This window comes from Lethenteron reissneri, chromosome 21 (genome assembly GCF_015708825.2).
Source record: "Lethenteron reissneri isolate LAM-NWPU_2019-01 chromosome 21, ASM1570882v1, whole genome shotgun sequence".
Lineage (NCBI taxonomy): Eukaryota > Metazoa > Chordata > Hyperoartia > Petromyzontiformes > Petromyzontidae > Lethenteron > Lethenteron reissneri.
This window is the reverse complement of record NC_083799.1, coordinates 13,458,873-13,478,422: the sequence shown is the minus strand read 5'-3', so window position 1 is coordinate 13,478,422 and position 19,550 is coordinate 13,458,873. Positions and strand designations below refer to the sequence as shown.

General features: G+C 44.0%; 1 protein-coding gene across 1 annotated transcript in view; it reads right to left on the bottom strand.

The window, feature by feature from the left end:
- Positions 1 to 19,550, bottom strand: part of RIF1 (replication timing regulatory factor 1) — a 49,065-nt gene that overhangs the window by 21,550 nt on the left and 7,965 nt on the right. The window contains 16 exon segments of the mRNA XM_061555878.1: positions 2,023 to 2,068; positions 2,185 to 2,455; positions 3,185 to 3,290; positions 5,512 to 5,661; positions 5,978 to 6,085; positions 7,953 to 8,136; positions 11,016 to 11,089; positions 11,735 to 11,821; positions 12,613 to 12,716; positions 13,197 to 13,259; positions 14,333 to 14,443; positions 15,237 to 15,398; positions 15,923 to 15,962; positions 15,964 to 16,017; positions 17,345 to 17,496; positions 19,185 to 19,323. Coding sequence (XP_061411862.1) covers positions 2,023 to 2,068; positions 2,185 to 2,455; positions 3,185 to 3,290; positions 5,512 to 5,661; positions 5,978 to 6,085; positions 7,953 to 8,136; positions 11,016 to 11,089; positions 11,735 to 11,821; positions 12,613 to 12,716; positions 13,197 to 13,259; positions 14,333 to 14,443; positions 15,237 to 15,398; positions 15,923 to 15,962; positions 15,964 to 16,017; positions 17,345 to 17,496; positions 19,185 to 19,323 — 1,851 coding nt within the window.

The window sequence follows — 19,550 nt, the reverse complement described above, 5'->3', positions numbered from 1 at the left end:
ACTCGCTCGCTCACATCGCTTCAAATTAAAGTGGCTGGGTAGCTTTGGAGGGTGTTGGTACTGAAACAGCAAAACTGTGGCTTATTTCAGCAATTAAGTTTTCAATTTTCAGTTTGAATCAAATCGAAAGAGGTCAGTTGCCATCACAAAGGCTTGTTTGGCAGGTCACAGGACAAATCCATATTTTGACTGGCTGACTACAGTGACTAGTGAGCCAGCAGTATGGGCGTAAACACAAAGATCCCCCATATTGCCTTAACAGACGATTAGGGAAAGGTTCTGTGAGCGAGCAACTATGAAGACCGGCACATCACATGAGGAGGTGGGTGGTCAACACCACGCCCGGTTGCCTTTGTCTTCCAAATTCTGATGTTTACTCAAAGTACCAGCTACTCATCCCGGCTCCCCGTGGTCATTTGTGGCCAGGTCACTTCTGAAAAAGAGCTACATAGCTCAGTGGGCCTTACCTGGTAAAAGACAAATATTTTTTTTAAGGCAGTCAGGCATGGTGCTGTTACACCCCCATTTCCCCTGTTGGCCGTCATTGATGCTCGTGAACAGCACTTGCCTTCACAGCGCGCTAGAGGCTATATTATGACACTACAGTACTGATGATGCTGAAACTGCTTCTGATGATGATAGGCCGATTATGCACTCTGATGATGATGCTGCTTCTGTTATGACCCAATTGATCAGCTTTCAAACAACAAGTTTTACTTTAGAGTAATGGCTGTCCCTTAAAAAGAGGTTGCACAGCACATTCAGTGTGAGGTGCAGATTCCACGGGAAACTATTTATCGGTGCAGCAGGTGCTCCAGGCGCATCGCCGGAGAAGTATGGATGTCACTTAGGATGTCACAACCGATTTCCCCGAATACTTATCGTGAAAATCTGTCATCGCCACAGCTCTCACCTTTGAGTGGGGGAATTCAGAGCCCTTTCTGTAACTGGTCTACCCTGCACTGGGCTACCCAGTCAAGGCCACATGTCACCGGGTGAACCCTGTGTGACTTACACCAAAAGTCAGAATTGTCACCAATAGGAGTTATACCCTTGCCAAATTGACTGATGTCGAGATTGCAAGAGTAAATCATGCACTGACTTGCTAAGCCCTAGAGCCGAAAAGCATGCCCTCTCAACAGCCATACTGACAAATTCAATTCCGGCAGATCCTGGCACCAATTGCCCCTCTAGGACAACAGGTCTGGGCGACTTGGTAGGTCACCTCGTTTGGCCCTAACTGCACAGCCAGAAGGTCCAAGAACCAAACTTGAGTTTAGAGAGTTTGGTTGCTATAGATTTCCAAATGATAAGCCACTTCATTGAGCTATAATTTGTGGCCAGGTTGCTTCTAGAAACAGCTATATAGCTCAGTGGGCCTTACCAGGAGAAAAAAATAGTTTATAGCTGCCGCCATGTGTCCCAGCACCACGGGGAAGACCCTGGCGGTGGACCCGCCATGTGAGAGCATAGTTTCCTTATCACGTGCACCAGCTGTTCCCACTTTTCCTCTCGCACAAACAATGGCCTTCCACTTCGTATCCCACACCAGTCCGAGGTGTATGATGCGTTGGGAGGGCTGAATGTTGCACTTCGGTTCGTTTAGCATGAACCCACAATGCTGGAGGCCATCCACCACCAGACATATCAAACCCTGCAGCGCCACTGCCGATGATGAAGACACTCGGAAAAACCGAGAGGTCAAACAGTAGGAGGAGGCAAAAAAGTCCTCTTTGGGTTTTCCAGTCTCAGCTGATATGGCTGTGCAGGTGAACTAATTGATAATTTAAACACAAAGGCAGCGTGTGGTAGTGGCGATTCCTGGGAACATGCGTGGGTTATGGATGCCCGCCTGTTGAAGAAAGCAGTGCTGATGAAGCCACTGCCAGACCATTTAAGTTTTTGCATGTGTCATCTTAGACTGGAAAACCCAAGATGATAGACTTTGTTGGCTCCTCAACCTGAAGCCACAAACCGGCACCGACACATGCACGCACACGTGTTCGTAGTGTGACGTCTTACCTTGCCCATCAGCAGGGGGCTGTAACGATGGCCCTTTCTCCCACTCCTAGAAACGGGACACAGTTGAGTGCATTAACACAAGACAGCAACTCAACAACTCACAGGATGAAAAAAAAATCACCCCAAATACCCCGTAATTGCGATCATCCTCGAGATGCTCACTGTGCGTAAAGGCTGGCAATGGGAGGCACCATCATGGTCATAGCCGCCCGGATCTCAGACGACGTCTGCAATCGGCGAAGCAGCGTAGCCGCCGCATCCACCAACTTCGCGCCTGTCGCCCAAAGCTTGGTCTGCGCTGTCTCCACTGTCGCCGGCGTTGCTGCAGTACTGCCGAACGCCTCAATGGCCCTTGCGAGCAAAGTGATCAGCGAGCTCAGGTTTCCCAGGGAGTCCTTCCTCACCCGGCGAGGACACACGGGGCTCAGGCACCCTGGCGTTTGGGGGGGGTGGAACACGGTGGACATGCCATGATTCGCTATTGCCACGATTCAATTCATTCCGATGATTGGGAGCTACAATTCAAATTTAAGAAATGTATTTTGTCGTCCAGCTTATACTGTCACGTTTGAATCGTCTGTTTCTTCTGTTCAGTGTCATTTTTCCTGTCTTGTTTTGTTTCATAAGCAGAAAAAAGTTAAAGTTGCATATCTGGAATGCACAGTTTCTGTAAATTCAGAGGCCCAAGAACAATTTCCCAAGCTCTATGGGCCTAAATTTTGATGTTTGGCTAACTTCATGAATATGGGAAAAAACAGGACCACTCTGAGAAAACCCACACATAGGAGAGGGCAACAACACTCTATTCTTGCAGAGAGCCAATAGATGGAGATTGGTCCACATTTGCCAGACTGCCTTATGAGGTAAGACAGGGTATGGCACCTCAGCACTCATGGGAAGGGAGTTTCACAACATTTGTGCGATCCACAAACCCCTCGCCACCTAGCCACCAACACCGCCTGGCAGAAATCTAACATTTGCATAACTTCAACAATGCATTCTTATACCCACCATTTTAAACATTCAACCCAAGTGTAGCAATGAATTTGAATCCAAGAATTCATGAACAATTACATGCCGTGAGCCAGCCTCCACGCGATTGAGGGAAAACCCGTGGGGGCGATGGGGCACGCAACCCCTACGGGCAGGGTAGCAAGCTCACCTTTGGAACTGTCCGTGGCAGCCCGATTCTGCGCCAGAGCGGAGAAGTCGAAGTTGGCGAGCATCACGATCACCAGGTGAGCCGTTGCACGCAGAGAATGCCAGTGCTGTGGAGGGAGAGGTGAGGAGGGTGATGATACGGAGTCCACAATGGGGTGACCGCACTGCTCAGGGGATGTGAGGTGATGACATTATTATAAACTACGCAAAAAAATACTTGTAAAGTGAAAATATTATCAATACGCTAAATGTGAAGGTGTATTTCCTTTGCAATTTTTTTTCAAAACGTTGTGGTCACTCATCCAAAGACCCAACCAGGCATATATCCTTATGAGTGTAGCATGGAACTCTGAAGCAGAGCTCCAAATTGAGTAATGAGTTCCGGTGCATGGGCCATGTGTACACAAACCATTAATGGGATTATAACGCAGTGCATCACAGCGGAGTGCCGAACAAGCGATGTGCAGCGCCATGCAGACTAGTGTGCGATGCAGTGCAGTTGGATTTGATACAGTGCAACACGTTACAGTGTGGTGCAATTGAGTGAACAGTACTATAAAGTAATGCAATAATGTGCAGTTATAATTGATAGGCCTTTGTCTATACATTGTTGGACAAGGCTTACAACAACGCTGTGCGAGCCATGTTTCAGGTGAAACAGTTATTTTGTTAATTACAATATTTTGGTAAGGTTCATTCAATATATTGCTAGTTTTTACATTATTGTAATCAAATAATATATTGCTTTAACTTGAAATGCTAGAGCTATGATACTATAATTTGGTATAATTTATATATAATTTAGTATCATTTATACTAAATTATAGTATAACTAGCACACTACACCTAAACATAATTAAGTATGGCCTATTTTCATCAATCATTAAACAGATGCAGTTTTTTTACACTATTTTAAACCTTGTAAATTATAATGAAATTAATCAGCAATCAATTTATTCTCAAAGCGATTCACTTGTATGGCTGTTCTGATGACATGATGGGATCTACTTAAGGATCCAGATCAGGAAGCACTATCAATTAAGATCTGAGCTCATGCTAATTAGGCTGTGCTTGTTTTTCAACATTGCGGTTTGCTGAAAAACTATTATGGTGGCACATTTGCCCACGTGACAACTTGCTTTGGTTGGCTTTGTTGGGTGGCTCTAATCAACATTACACCTACAGAATTATACCAAAAGAAACCCTTTCTTTGGTTTTTTCGGTGAAGTCACGTATAAAAATAAAATAATAAATTAAATAAGAGCATACGACGTTTCGATTGCAACACAAGCAACCATCATCAGGTATAATGAAATAGCGACATAGAATATAACCAGAAAACTATAGACAGACATATAAGCAGACAGATATCACCAAGATACATAGAGAGAGCAACCCAGGTACAGAGAGAGGTGATCGTCTCTGTGGGGTGGCCTTAAATAGACAGAGGGGGGCAGAGGCAGAGAGAGGGAGGGGGTAGGGAAAACATTTACATGTCAATGAGTACGAAGGGAGGGGAGTAAGGTAAGCAGGCTTAGAGGGAGACAGAACACACTAAATTAAATAACCTAGCAAAGTATCGAAATGTTATGTAAAACGACACAGAGAGTCGGTCTGTGTCGTTTTACATAACATTTCGATACTTTGCTAGGTTATTTAATTTAGTGTGTTCTGTCTCCCTCTAAGCCTGCTTACCTTACTCCCCTCCCTTCGTACTCATTGACATGTAAATGTTTTCCCTACCCCCTCCCTCTCTCTGCCTCTGCCCCCCTCTGTCTATTTAAGGCCACCCCACAGAGACGATCACCTCTCTCTGTACCTGGGTTGCTCTCTCTATGTATCTTGGTGATATCTGTCTGCTTATGTCTGTCTATAGTTTTCTGGTTATATTCTATGTCGCTATTTCATTATACCTGATGATGGTTGCTTGTGTTGCAATCGAAACGTCGTATGCTCTTATTTAATTTATTATTTTATTTTTATACGTGACTTCACCGAAAAAACCAAAGAATAATTCCTGCAGTCACTGAAAGCTCCAAAATTAAGACAAAAGAAACCCATTGTGAATCAAACTTCACCACGCTGGTCAGTGTGGGTTGGCAACAGTCAGGAGCTAAGACCAGTTCAGATATTACTCGCCACCAATGTTAGCCGCAGCCTAGAATTTAACCCAAGGTTGCCGAGTTCAACGTGCATGTTATTTGGTTTACGACTGCGCTAACTCTCCCCACCTGAACAGCAGAGCATAGAGTGCAGTAGAGTAAGGCTCGGCCACACGGGGCTCAGTAACATTGGACGTCGATCGGCGTGGTGGACTGGGACGCTCACCGCGAGCTGGTCAACATGCAGGTGCGGCAACGCAAGGGCGCACAGCTCCTCGCACCACACGTTTGCCTCGGCGGTGCACACGAGGGAGGCACAGCACGAGAAGGCCTGGTATAGCTGCTTCCAGCTGTGCAGCACCGCCGTCAAGCTGGCCTGCAGACGCACACGCACTCTGATCACCAACAACTACCGGAAAAAAAACCATCGCTGGTCCAGCCCGGTTCTGAAGCACTTTCCTTGTACACAGACATCGAGAAAAACAATGCGCTCCTCTGCATCACTAAATAAAGTTGTTGAGATGCTACATTAAAAGACACCTTTTCAGGATGTCAGGTGTAACCGCAAGCATTGAACCTCCGAGTTAACTACTTCTGGAAATATATTTAGGGTGCCATGTATTTCATCTAGATTTTAATATAATTAAGGGGGAGACTGGCAGTAATATCCTATGCAAGTGTGGGTGTGGTACCGGACGTAGGCTGGCCGCTGGGAAGATGAACTGGATGGGCAAAAGCAGGGCCTTGTAAAGTGCCGTGAAGTTGTGCTCCAGCGTATCTCCCTGGTTCACCTCCTTGGTCTGAGACAAAACCACACAAGTAAACACACACATCATACTCGCCCCTTTACCCTGCCACCCTTAGCACAATCCGAGTGTTCACACAAAAGACAAAAATCTCCAATGTTGCCGACACAGTCTGTTGGGGTAAATGCTGTTGGCGAGGGGGTGGTCTGGCCAGTACCACATCCTGTCACCTCTTGTTTCCCTAGCACTGATGTTTTCACATATTGGAAAGTTAACCTAGGGGAGACCCAGACCTAGTTAAGATATCACATACCTGTCAACCCATGTGGTTTACCAGTATTCTTGCACAGGAAAATTGAGTTTTCAAGTCCATATGGTATACAGCCATTTCAATACTGGCAAAAAAAAGTCCATTTGTTTTTCTTCGTTGTGATGAGACTTTGTAGGATGAATTTTCAGATTTATAAGGGACACGGGGTGACCAATACGGTCTGAATTGATCTGTAATAAGGTAGGCACTGCTGATAAGGGGTTGACAGGTATGATATCACTTGCCACTCACATTAACCATGGCTGGGAATCGAATCGTTGCTGGGTACATACCGCAGCGTGCTAATACATACACGTCTGCACATACCGAGTTCACTTAACAGGAAGCCCACAACAGATTGGCAAACAATCGAACTGCAGTGGATGGGATTCTCGCGAAACAATGCATCTCTACAAGAGGCAGAATTACGTTTCAAGGATATTTACAAAAGCCAGTACAGCACAGTAGAGCAAGTCTGATTTTTTATCCATCGGTGCATTAACTGTATAGCTTAAATGAGTACTTCTCTAAATACTCAAGTGGAAATTGGTCAAACATTGCATGTGTAGCACATCGAATTGTAGAGCGTATGTCTAGTTCAGTGGCTGCACGTTTATTGTTTAAAAATAAAGAAAATTAGTCAATTCAGGTGTCAACGGGCACACAACAATGGACGTAGAGACTTCTTTGTGGTGTTTTTTTTATATGGAACTTCAGCTCGAACCTCCTGTATGCAAAAAGTAACACTCTCACTTTAGCCCGTTTTCTCCCTGCCTCACGGGCTGACAACATCTCTGCTGTGAATCTGATATTGGTTTTCTATCTACCCACTATTTCATATGAATAACAATATAATTACTGGCATTCAACAGTATTAACACATTTAAAATATTAAACACTAAAACAATAACTTAAAATCAAAACCACCAAGCGAATTAAATAAACTCTTTGACAATAACTACAGTACTGTATTCATTTACGCAGCAGCTGACAACGTTCAGTGAGTAAATTACCACACACATTAATCGAGCCAGTCTCTTAAGGCTCTGTATACCTGTACTCTCATGGACTAATTAATCATATAAATGAATACACCAGTCGATTTTAATAAAATAAACATTTCACAAATGACTTTATATTCTGGTCTAATTTATTCAAATTAATGATAAATTATACAATTATTATATAATTGTTCAACCATTATTATGCTTTATGCTCATTCGCCTCCTTAAGACAATTAATTAAGGTTAATTACAGCATATTTCCCAATCATATTTGCTTGTAATCATATGCAAACATGCAAACGGGTTTTGAAAATCATGTAAGCTACGTAACTATGTTATTCTGGATGCGTAACTATCCATATTACATCTGTAGTGACTGCCCACCATCATCTAGTTCCTTAATTAATGTGAGCAGAGTCAGGGATTGTGTAAGTACGAAGAACAAGCCAGAGCCCAGGCCTATTGATAGTATCATAGGCCTTGACCAGGTCAATAAAGCAGATGTAGGTGCTGCTAGAATTCCCTCCACCTCTGCTGTAGCAGATGGACGTAAAATATGGCATCTGTGCAAGACCGACCTAGCCTGAGACCACACACACACACGCACCTGCTGAATGCGGGCCGTCAGAGGGTGCACCACCAACTCCCAAATGGTGCACAGGCGCTGGCAGGGCAGGGTGGTGCCCACCGCGGCTTGCTCAAGCAGCCCCAGCACCGCTGCGCTGAAGCCCAGGGGGGACGCCGGCCCGTCCAGTACGCAGCCAACAAGCGTGTGCAGAAGCGACTCCAGCCTGCGCCCGCAACCCACATGTGTAGGCGCACTCGGCATGTAACGATTCACACACTCCTGCCCCCAACCATCGATACGATCATGTGTCATGATTTCGGGATATAATTCAGTAAAAAAAAATTTTTTGTATCTTTTTGACTATCTAATATGTGAGTTTAACACGTAGGCTTTCGCGACCAATATCATACATAGAGCTTTTTTGGGTTAAATCGTGTAAATATAGAACATGTCAAAGAAGCGCTTCAAATGAATGGTTACAATGATGCACAAATCAACAGGGCATTGAATTCCAAAACCAAATCAAATAACACGAGCATTGAAACTGCCCAAGTAATTAAAACGATCAAAATACCATACATTGCGGGAGTAACTGATAAACTAGCCAGATGGGAAAAACAAAACATGCGAGTCACATTTGGCACGGTACATAAAATACTGAAGCTATCAACAGAAGGTGTGTACAGGATTAACTGCACGTGTGGTGAATATTATGTTGGGCAAACAGGACGAATGATCAGCACGAGACTAAAATATCATCAGAGAAATATTAATTTCTCCCAAATACAACGGTCAGCAGTAGGAGAACACACGTGTCAACAAGGACACTCAAAACTAGCGACTACGAGCCAAGACAAATTAGATAATCTATGGAAATTGAAAGAAATAAAAATTATTTTAACCGTTCAGATAGTTACCGCCTTAGTGCTGCGTGGAAGCGAATCGTCAAATAATACATTATTAAAATGCATGCCTATAAAGGGCAGAATACCTCAATAGGGATTACCGTTGGTACGGCTATTTTAATACACAATAGACAGGAAGGACAAGATCGAAGGGCTCACATAATGCATAATGTAGTTGACTCAGTAATCCCCCCCCCCCCACACTTGGCGCAAGAGCGCAGAAGCATGGTCACCACATCTACGCCTCTATATAAGGAACGAAATAGTTAGACTTCTCCACAAATCTGGCTGTCACCTGATGAAGCTAGTTGTGATTACTGGCGAAACGTCGTACTCAGATTGTAAATGTTGTGGCTTGGCTCTCAAACAAACCGGTGTGTTGTACTAGTGACGAATTGGCATGTTCTGCTTACGTGACAACCCTTACTAGTTGGCTGTGTCGGGTGGTGGCGGGTTCGAATGACATGACACTTTTATATATTTACGCGATCTAACCAAACAAAACCTCTCTGATGCATCTAATTTGTATTGTTTGGTCTATCTCGTTTCTACCCCTTTGTTTATATCTTTAGCTGAAGTGTTACACGAGATTATACATTTTGTATACCTTGTATCAATCATAAATAACCAATTCTTACAAGCACGAATCAATGCACATATCGTATGTACGAATACATTGTAATCAATGCATTGTTACAATGAAGAGCAACATATATGAGCAGGGCAAGTCTCCTTCATGTATGGGTCTCTCAACCTAAAAGCCCCATGGCTTTTCTGAGTGTGCATAAATTCAGCAGTGTTTATTTAATACGAGTCTGACTCTTTTCAGGAGGGTCCTGCCAATTTTTTGCAGGAGGTTCTGCTGATTGCTATGCATAGCAAGTCCTCTATGTTGCTCCTGTATTAAAACTGAAATCTATAAAAAAAAGGAAAAATGTATTTTACCAGGTAAGGCCCACTGAGCTATATATCTCCTTGTCAGAAGCAACCTGGACACAAATGATAGCTCAATGAAGTGGCTCATCGTGTGGAAATTTATAGCAGCCAAATACTCTAAACGCATGTTGATTGTAAACGTGGAGGGAAAAACCGCAGGACCCGGAGAAAAAATTCCACGCAACCACGGGGGGAACATGCAAACTCAAAATATACAGGTTGGGATCGTACCTATGAGCTACCTAACAGGCAAGGGAGTTAACATCTTCGCTACCACGGTGCCTTGAGAGCATGAGTGCAGGCACAGGCCTGCCCCCCTTATACATGATCACTACTGGTTTAGCCCCGCTCACTTCCCCTCCCCACTCCGGCATTTTGCCGTGTATGTGTCTTAGCTTCAGCACTCCACCACCCTCTCTATCTGTCCTCCCTGGCTCCTCCCCCCTTCTCTTACCTATATAGTCTCTTGTTACAGCAGCCCTTTTGCCCACTTCAGCAATTGTTTCTTGCTGTGGTTGTCCCACCTGATGACGGACGCTTGTGTTGTGCCCGAAACGTCGTGATTAATTTTATTTTTTTATACCTACGTGACTTTACCGAAAGAACCAAAGAGTACTGGATTCACTCGTTTCGTATTATCAAGGCAGTACGGTATTTTTTGCCACTCTGTATATAACCTCGATACTGTATAATGGTTTTGTTATGAATAGCCGGGTAGTGGTGGTGGCTGCTGCCTGTCGTGAGATCGTGCGCTGTGGAGGCAGCAGCGAAGGTTGGTGGATTATCGCACTGATGGTGTGAAACTCCCTTCTACTCCTGGGCGTCAAGGAGTTGCCGTACCCCGGGCTAGCCAGGAGGAGGCGGTATAGCGAGTGGACTAATCGCCATCTGTGTCCATCTGTACAGGAATAGAGTGTTGCCCCCTTGCACAAGACGTGGGTTTTCTCTGGGTGCTCTAGTTACCATCCACGTGTATCACAAACACTTTGTTAATTGGCTGAAAACATTTTAACATAAAACCCCAATGTAGGATCAGGACTCTCCTGAAAATAGTCCTACGACTCAGTGTGGCTTTCCTGGATAAATAAGTAAATTACAGTATTATTTAATTGCAAAAAAAATTAGTAAGGAAAACTGGAGAGGTAGTGCCACCAGGTTAGTATATTTTGAATCGACAGCTCAGTGTGCTCTTAAAAGATGTAAGGCTCATGTGCTAAGCGTAAGCGAGCGCATGTGCATTTGTGCATGTTCGCGTGTTTACCGTTGCTCTGCTGAGTCAAGTTGCAGCAGGCTGTCATGGAAAAGAATCTGAATAAGGAATAGTGCAGAGGTGCCCTACACACACATACAAAAAAAAACAGTAAAAACTACTACACCAGCTGTAAAGCAATCACAGCGAAAAAAAAACTATTCACCTGATGACGATTGCTTGTGTTGCGATCGAAACGTCGTGATATTTTTTTTCTATCTACGCGGCTTTACCTGAAAGACCCAAAGAATATTATCCAAGATAACTTTTAAAACGGAGCCCAGTGGTATTGTAGGTCGCATCCTGGGCAAAGCAAATAACCTAATGGTAGAGTCACCTGATGACAATTGCTCGTGTTGCTATCGAAACGTCGTGATATTTTTTTTTCTATCGACAAAGCTTTACCGAAAGACCCAAAGAATATGAATTCCTGCAGTCACGAAAGCTTTAAGTCAAGATTTATCTTGGTTAATTCCGCTAAATACTTGATGGATATATTTTCCCCCAAAAGAAAATAAAGAAAGCATTGAGCAAAGTCAACGCTTAACACGAGTCAATAAAAGTTCAACAATCTCCACATCCACCCTCCTACACACACATCCACCAGTCTCCGGCCAGCCTAGCCTCTTCCCCTCTATCTCCACCCTCCTCTATGTCCACCGGTCTCCAATCCATCTCTACCCGTCATCTCCTTGCCCACAGCTGTCCACATCCCGGGGCAAAGCGCTCACCTGCATAACGTCCATGCTCGCCACATGGTACGCTGGAGAGCCCAGAACCTTCTTGGGTAGCCCGGCCACCGTGGCCTCCAGTAGGGACTGCAAAAAGGAGCAAGGCAAGTGCACGGGCACTCATTTACGACATGTCAACTTAAGACACCACGTGACCGAGACCAGGGTGGTGACATGGCCAAAAGTAACACATTTGCCACTTGTTGCCAAGGTTCACGGTTCAAATCTAGTGGCCACTCAGGTTAATACTTCTGGGTGTATTAGCCGTAAAAATACCCCCCTCTATTTAAGAAATAGGAAGATTTCTACACAATTCTGGCTGTCGCCTGATGAGGCTGGTTGTAATTACCGGCGAAACGTCGTAGTCGAATTGTAAATGTTGTGGGTTTACTTTCCCACACACCGGTGTGCTGAACTCATAACTAATTGGCATGTTTTGTTTATTTGACAAAGTTACTGATTGGCCTATGTCGGGTGGTGGCGGGTTTAACGACACATTTATATTTACGAGATCTAACTTTCTTTCGAGCCTAGTCTCAAACAGTGTTAGACTAGAGGACGCCTTTTGGCGTCTCTGGTGTGGACAAATCAGTTTAAAAGACTGCATATATTATCAGAGTATGTTTTTTTTTGCATTCTGACCACAAGTATTGTGGTTAATGCAGACATGATTCCTTGTAAAAGGTTTCAGTTTGGTGTTTCAACATCTCAACACCTGTTTTGTTGCCAGAAAAAAGGGGAAAACCTATTCTCATATTTTGGTACTGGCAAAGGAGGTCCCATGATGTGTATCTATGCTTGTAATAATGATGGGAGACAGAAAGATAAACACATGAATTGGGGAACATACACAGGTGAAGTGGGTTATTTGTGCTCACCATGGAGAGGGAGGCAGGCAGGTTCTCCGATCGCACCAGATGCTGGAGGCTCATCAGCAGTAGTGCGAAATTGTCCGTTCCATGCCGCTCTTTGCGGTTGCCAGCTAGCCATGCCGCATATGTACGCAAGTGCAGAGATGCACACACGCACACAGGGAGAATTCACACACCAAGAGCCACCTGAGCAAGCACAATTACACAATTGCATTTTGGGGAGAGGGTAGCTGACGCATACCCCACATCCGAGCAGTAGCACATTTGCCGCTTGTTGCAGGAGTTCACGGTTAGTATCCAGCGTCTACCACGACTTATATTGGCGGGTACGTAAACATACGCGGTCAGCTTCACAGTGGATGTTGAAGATCCGGTGACATCATTTGTAAGAGTAGGCCAATTGCGTTCCAGTGTTTTGGGATCAAATGAGCCAAAAAAAATTATTAACCAAAAATACCCCATTGGAATGTGTAGTGGTTATCGCCACCCCCCTTCTGTGAAAACTTGGCAAGACCCTGCTGAAAACGTCATGAAACTCAGCGAGGCTTTCCTAGGTACACAAGCATAATAACAATAATGTCTGCCTTTACCTGACTCGATGCCTGCTGCCACGTGGCTCAGGAGCTTATGCCACACCGGCAACACCAGCGAACCTGGCAATGACAACAGCAAGGATTGCAGAAATGAGGTGTGGTAATGATGACGATACATTGTCGAGCGAAAGGTGTCTAAGTATGTGCAGACGGACAGAAATAGTCACCCATAAATTTCACTACCCTGCTTGCAAGGTTCAGGAATTTAAAACAGATGAAAGACCCTTTGATCCTAACAAATAGTGAACGCCTCTCCAACCATATTGAAATGACAATGATAATTGGGACAAGGAATGCATTATTAAGTGGATTATGCTAATTATGGTTTGTGAACCTCACTGCAACAGGGATATCCAAATTGCAATGTGCTAGCAACATTTTTATCATTTTACTTTTGATACAAATTAGTTTATTTAGTAATATTTGGTATTATTATTAAAGGGTTTGTCTGTTACTCAGTAGCTACTAATATATATATTTTTTTTATTCTTATCGGACCCAAACGTGTATGGTATAGCCTCCAAATCTATCTATGGCCTCCATACGTACGTGTTATGATGAAGAGGGTACATTGCCTGAAATGTCTCCTAAATATATATTTCCTTTTAAGGCAGTGTTTTTGATGAATGTGTTGAATTTTTGTTCACGAAGACAAGTCATCTGCCTCCTTGCTATTCCATCACCTGCTGGTGGCCACATCATAGCCCTGTATGTTGGGACACCTCCAACAGAATGAATTCTGCACGTGCTATCACAACTCCACCACTGACTTCATTACAGTCGTGCATTACCACGATGATTGAAATTAGTTTTAATCACTGCGTATATGTGAGAGCATGCGTGTTGCGTGTATGTTGTGTGTGCGTTGCGTGTATTACGTGTGCGTTGTGTGTTGTGTGCGCTGTGTGTGTTGCGTGTTATATTGTGCTGCATGTGTTGTGTGTTACGTGTGTTGCATGTGCGTTGTGTATGTTGTATGTGCTGTGTGCGTGTGTTGTGTGTGCTGTATATACTGCGTTTGCGTGTGCTGTGTATGCTGTGTTTGGGTGTGTTGTGTGTGCTGCATGTGCTGTGTGTGGTGTGTGCTGCGTGTGTATTGTGTTTGCTGCGTGTTGCGTGCAGGCGCTGCTCACTTTGCACATCACTGCCGGCGATGCTGAGGGCGTTGTGTGTGGCCATAATCAGAGTGGGGGCCAGGCGCGTAAACGAGCTCCCCGCCGTGATCGGCACGCTAGCCAGCGGCGCTGCAAAGAGATCGACAAAGACATCACGCACAAAGAATCAAAGCAAAACTTTGTATAAACCTAAATCAAAAACCTGCGTACAAAAATTCACAATAACAACAAATCACTAAACGTAATGGGGCATTTACACATTTTGTGCTTTTTTAGTTTCAATTGTAAAGCTGCAGCTTGAAGCAACAATGGCTGCTTCGAGGAAACACTTTTGTCACAACATAGATACATACCTACGAGTTAAGTTTATTTTCTTTAACCAGTTGAGAACTCAAGGGACCAGGATGGTCTCATTTGCAAGAGTGATATGGGTCACCAAAACGACAAAAGCCAAACAAAGAAAATAAATCGCAACAATGAAGCAGTTAGGCAGGCCTGGGAACACTTGGGAATTCCCCAGGGAGACCTTGAGTCTTGTTGCCAGGGAAAGGGAGGTCTGGACCGTCCTACTCAACATGCTACCGCCGCGACCCTCACCAGGAAAAGCGGATTGAGAAACGAACGAACAATTAAGCAAATAGAACTCAGAACTAAAACAAATATAACACATAAAAAAATTAAATTGTTCAATAAATATAAATAGATGTCAAATAACAAATTTCCTGCAGCACAAGTTGGCTCTGGCAGATTACTTTTCTATTCGTCATTATACAATAACAATTAAGTTACATAAACCATGCAAGAGATATAGGGTGACTGTTGCACTAATATGTAAACAGATACAAGTCAAATGCAATTGCAGGTGAAGATAAGGAATGATTGTTTTCTGCCAGTTAATGTCTTCCATTTAAGGCGTACGTACCCAAGGTCAGCGGGAGGCCAAGCACTGCAATGTCAGGACCCAGGAGCAGATGTCCGATCACCTCACAGCCTCGAAGCTGCATGGCACGGGAGGACACGCGTGCCGACCCCGAGCCCGTACCCAGTGACAGTCGGAAATTGGGCGTCAAGGTCACTGGCAAGCCTGGACAAATGCACAAAACATCATCTCATCAACCACATGGGTGAAAGGTCGTGATATGGCCCAAAGGTACCGAGTTTTCTGATTGCTGCAGAGGTTCACGGTTCAAATCCAGTGGCTGCCCTGGTTAATACTGTGCTTGTCATAGCCATAAAACACTACGCACCATCTGCTGCACAATCGACATTAAAAGACTCTGTGACGTCATTCACAAGAGTAGGCCATCATGTTCCGGTGTCGTGGTCCAAATTTGGCAACTATAAAAAAAATCCCCGCAAATTACTCAAGTGGAATCGACATAGCGATCATCGCCCACGACTGCAAAAACTTGGCAGGACCCTCCTGAAAAACATGATCCAATGAAATTTTCCTGGGTAAATAAGCGTAATAGGAATAATTGAAATGAACCACATGACCACATTCTTAATTGAAGCTCAATTATTTAACCAGGTGAGAACTCGAGATCAGGATAGTGCTGCCCCCTGGTGGTAATACAATTGCAATGCGAGTATGATGCACATCGTTACCGGGCTTCAGTGACCCAGTTGGGGTGGAAGCGGAGGTCAGCAGTTGTCTCGTTCAGCGGTGAGCCCAGGACAAACTGCAGCAGTGGAACACACACCTGGGCATCGTCCGGGGAGAGCAGACAAGGGGTGAGGTTGGCAGATGACGTTCTTAGGGTGGTGCCAACTTTATTTGTTTAACCAGGTGAAAACTCAAAAGAGACGCTGATAGTCTCCAAGACCACCAAAATAAATAAAAAATAAAGTACAGCAATGAGGCAAAGAGAAGTCGGCACAATACAACTGTTCTCACAAGAGAAGCATAAAATATTGCACAAATATGAAACAATTTGAAATTATACATTCCCTGGAGCAGATTATTCTTATACCGATTATAATGCAATCATAATTAAGTTACAAAAAGCATAAACAGATATAGGATGACTTGTACTGATGTGTAAACAAACAAGGCTACATGTCAATTGCAGAGATCAAGTGACCGATTATACAATTTTGCAAAGATCCTGGCACTGCTAATTCCATTGGCTGAATACAATCAAGGCAAAACCTCATGGAAAAAAAATACGTAACAATATTCCACTAAAGTGGATGTTAGGATTCCTGCTGCAGTTGCTTCAACACTTCACCATTGCTTCCATCCGCTAGATCCCGTAGATGTTATCAAGTATATCCCCGATCTCAAAATAATCATCGGCGTAGTTGTGGAGATTATAACAACATAAATAACCAGACGCTAAGTCCCCTTCGTACATCCATCATTCCATCCAAAAGAGAAAAGTATGTGTTACACAACCCATAATATGTTGCTGTTTATACTCTTCAAAACCGTGATGATCATTTTGAGTTACGTATTATAGAATTTTGCATGAAACTAGGACCCCTGTCTTAAAGAAAGGGTCCTTGCCTGTAACCTATGGTAGTTCAACCCTAACGATCGCCTGGCGTCAATCGCAAGAGAAGGCCATTTGTGTTCTTGCAACAGGGTCCAAATTTGTCTAATAAAAAAAATTACCCAAAAATTATTCAATTGGTATTTTACATAGCAATCACTGCCCCCTTCTCAGACTTATGCCCCTTTGTGTGCTGTACTAGTAACGAATTGGCATGTTCTGATTACATGACAAACCTTAATAATTGGCTGTGTCGGGTGGTGGCGGGTTTAACGACACATTTATATTTACGCAATCTAACTCAAGAAACCTGTATTTCAGGCCAGGTGTTGAGTCAATTTGAATCAACAGGGACAGATGCCACTTGTGGGTGACCTTTAAAATATTTGAGATGAGATGGAAGTACTCTGAGATGCTTATGGTGCTTTACCCAAAAGCAAATAATTATTCAACTACTTTAAAGATGGTGATGACCGATAACGAAAATGGACTGAAGGCGACTGGAAGGTGAAGCCTTGAGGTTAATAAGCCTTACCTGCTCAAAGCTGCTTGCCACCTGCTGTTTGAGGCGGCCAACCAGGTGCCACCACGTATGAAGCATGGCCTGGGCCAGCACCTCGACCCGCACCGTCGTCACCAACAGTGGCTGCAGCAATAGACGCAGACGCTTCCCGTTGCTCAGGAGCTCTGCAGCCGGTCGCACACAGCGCGATGAGCAAGCAGCACGCACGCAAAGGCCGTCTCAAGAGGCGAGGCTAAGCCACGTGCCTTCACCGCGACTATTGTCGTCATGACTTTAATCCACGCGGCTTAACGGTATGGCGTTTGCTGCTTGTGTGGTTCATGGTATGGATCCAGCAGTCACCCTGGTGAATACTGCCATGTGTATCAATCCTAAAAATAAAATGCAAGGTCTGCTTCACGATTGATGTTAAAGATCTCGGAACATAATTTGCAAGAATGGGCCATTGCGTGCCAGCAACCTAGTCCAAAATTTAAATTAAACACCGCAAAATACTCAATTGGAAGATGCACAGCAATTCACCCCCTACTCCGTAAAACTGGCAGAAACCTCCTGAAAACGAGTCAAAACACTCAGTGAGGCTTTCCTGGGTGTAAAAAAAACGTGATATAAAAAGTTTAGTGGTCGGAATGAAACATTGCAGATTCATACATTATCTCACAACTTATGCATGCTTTAAATTGTGCATGCTAGAATGTATTCATTATGGTCTATGTAAATGATAAGCGAATTACAGGAAAAGCTCTGTTATCCAGCACTTTACCATCCAGGAATTCTCTATTAATCAACATCTGCTATAGACGGCAATTCAAATCTTCCTTCACGCATGTGGGAAAATTTCCGATAGCCATCCGGCAGCTTTCCGTGCGCTTCTCATAGATCCACTGCTTACAGAAGCTTCAAGACACTGACAAGTGGTGTCGCTATTGGCAGCCTCAATTGTAAACATCCGCCATTGCGATCGCTTTGTGCTTGTACCGTACCCTTAAGTTAAGTTATAAGTGTAGTGTTATAAGTGCGACACTTTAGTGATCTGGGTAAACGCCATGAACTGCCTAACCTAATTTAGTTTCACTGTACTGTATATACAGTATTGTACTACTGTATACTGTACTCTAAACTGCCCCACTGCTTCTATAACATTAACTTAGAATGCTCTACAACTGACTGGTGACTACCTCTGTAAAAGAACTAATTATTTCTCAAATCATCGTTAAAATGGAGACTTCATTTCTTTCTTAAAAATTGTATGTTCTAGCCAAATTTTGGTGAACCAAAAGTTTCACTCAGAAAACCGGCATATTCGATTAATCTCCATTCTCCATGGATACAGGATAACCGCGGCTTTTCCTATAAATGCTGGTTAGATTTGGGCGAGCAGAGTTCACAAAATTTACAATAAAGAGAAAATGAGGAACAATGCACAAAATATATTCTCGAACCGATTCTTGTAGGGGCAAACATTTTTCTGAAATCTGGCACTCCCAGAAGGCTGTGTGGCCGATGGGTTGTTAAAACAACAAGAAGAAGAAATATAGTTTGCTCATCTATTTAAATATAAATATCGTTTGCATATTATATTAAAGACGGCACTGCATCGCACGCTTTCGGATGCGCTTCTGCGGCTATTTGAAACGCTCTTCCTTCCGATATTAGAAAGCCACTGAAGCTATGCACTTCTAAAAAATCTAAGTTGAAAACTAATTTCTTTAAAACTGACTTTTGTGTTTAGTTTGTTGTCCTTCCCCCGCACTTCCGATTTGCATGGTTGACTCCGTAAGGTGCGAAAGAAGTTAAATCATAAGTGTTTTCGTGAGTCAAAATTATCATTATCTTCATTGCTGCTGCTCACCGGGCTCGGAGGTAAAGTTGTCGATGAGGTTCTTCCACGCGGAATAAGCCGCGCTCTTAACCTCCGAGGAGCTGCTACGGAAGCCCAGCTCTGCCAGGTGAAGCACGGCATTGGTGAGCTTCCCTCCTTTGCGCAGCACCTGTGCAGGGCAGCATGGAGTACAGACAACACAGGGCGTATAGTACGGTGCACACAAAACAAGGTGCGTGGCACACAAAGGAGAAGACACACAGAACGTAGTACAATCCTTGAGACTTGGCACACGAGACTAAGCAATGCAGCGCAGTTCAACGTAGAAAAGTGCAGTTTGATGTTCATTGGAGTGTCGAACAAGGAAGTGCTGCAGTGAATGCGCAATGCATCAAA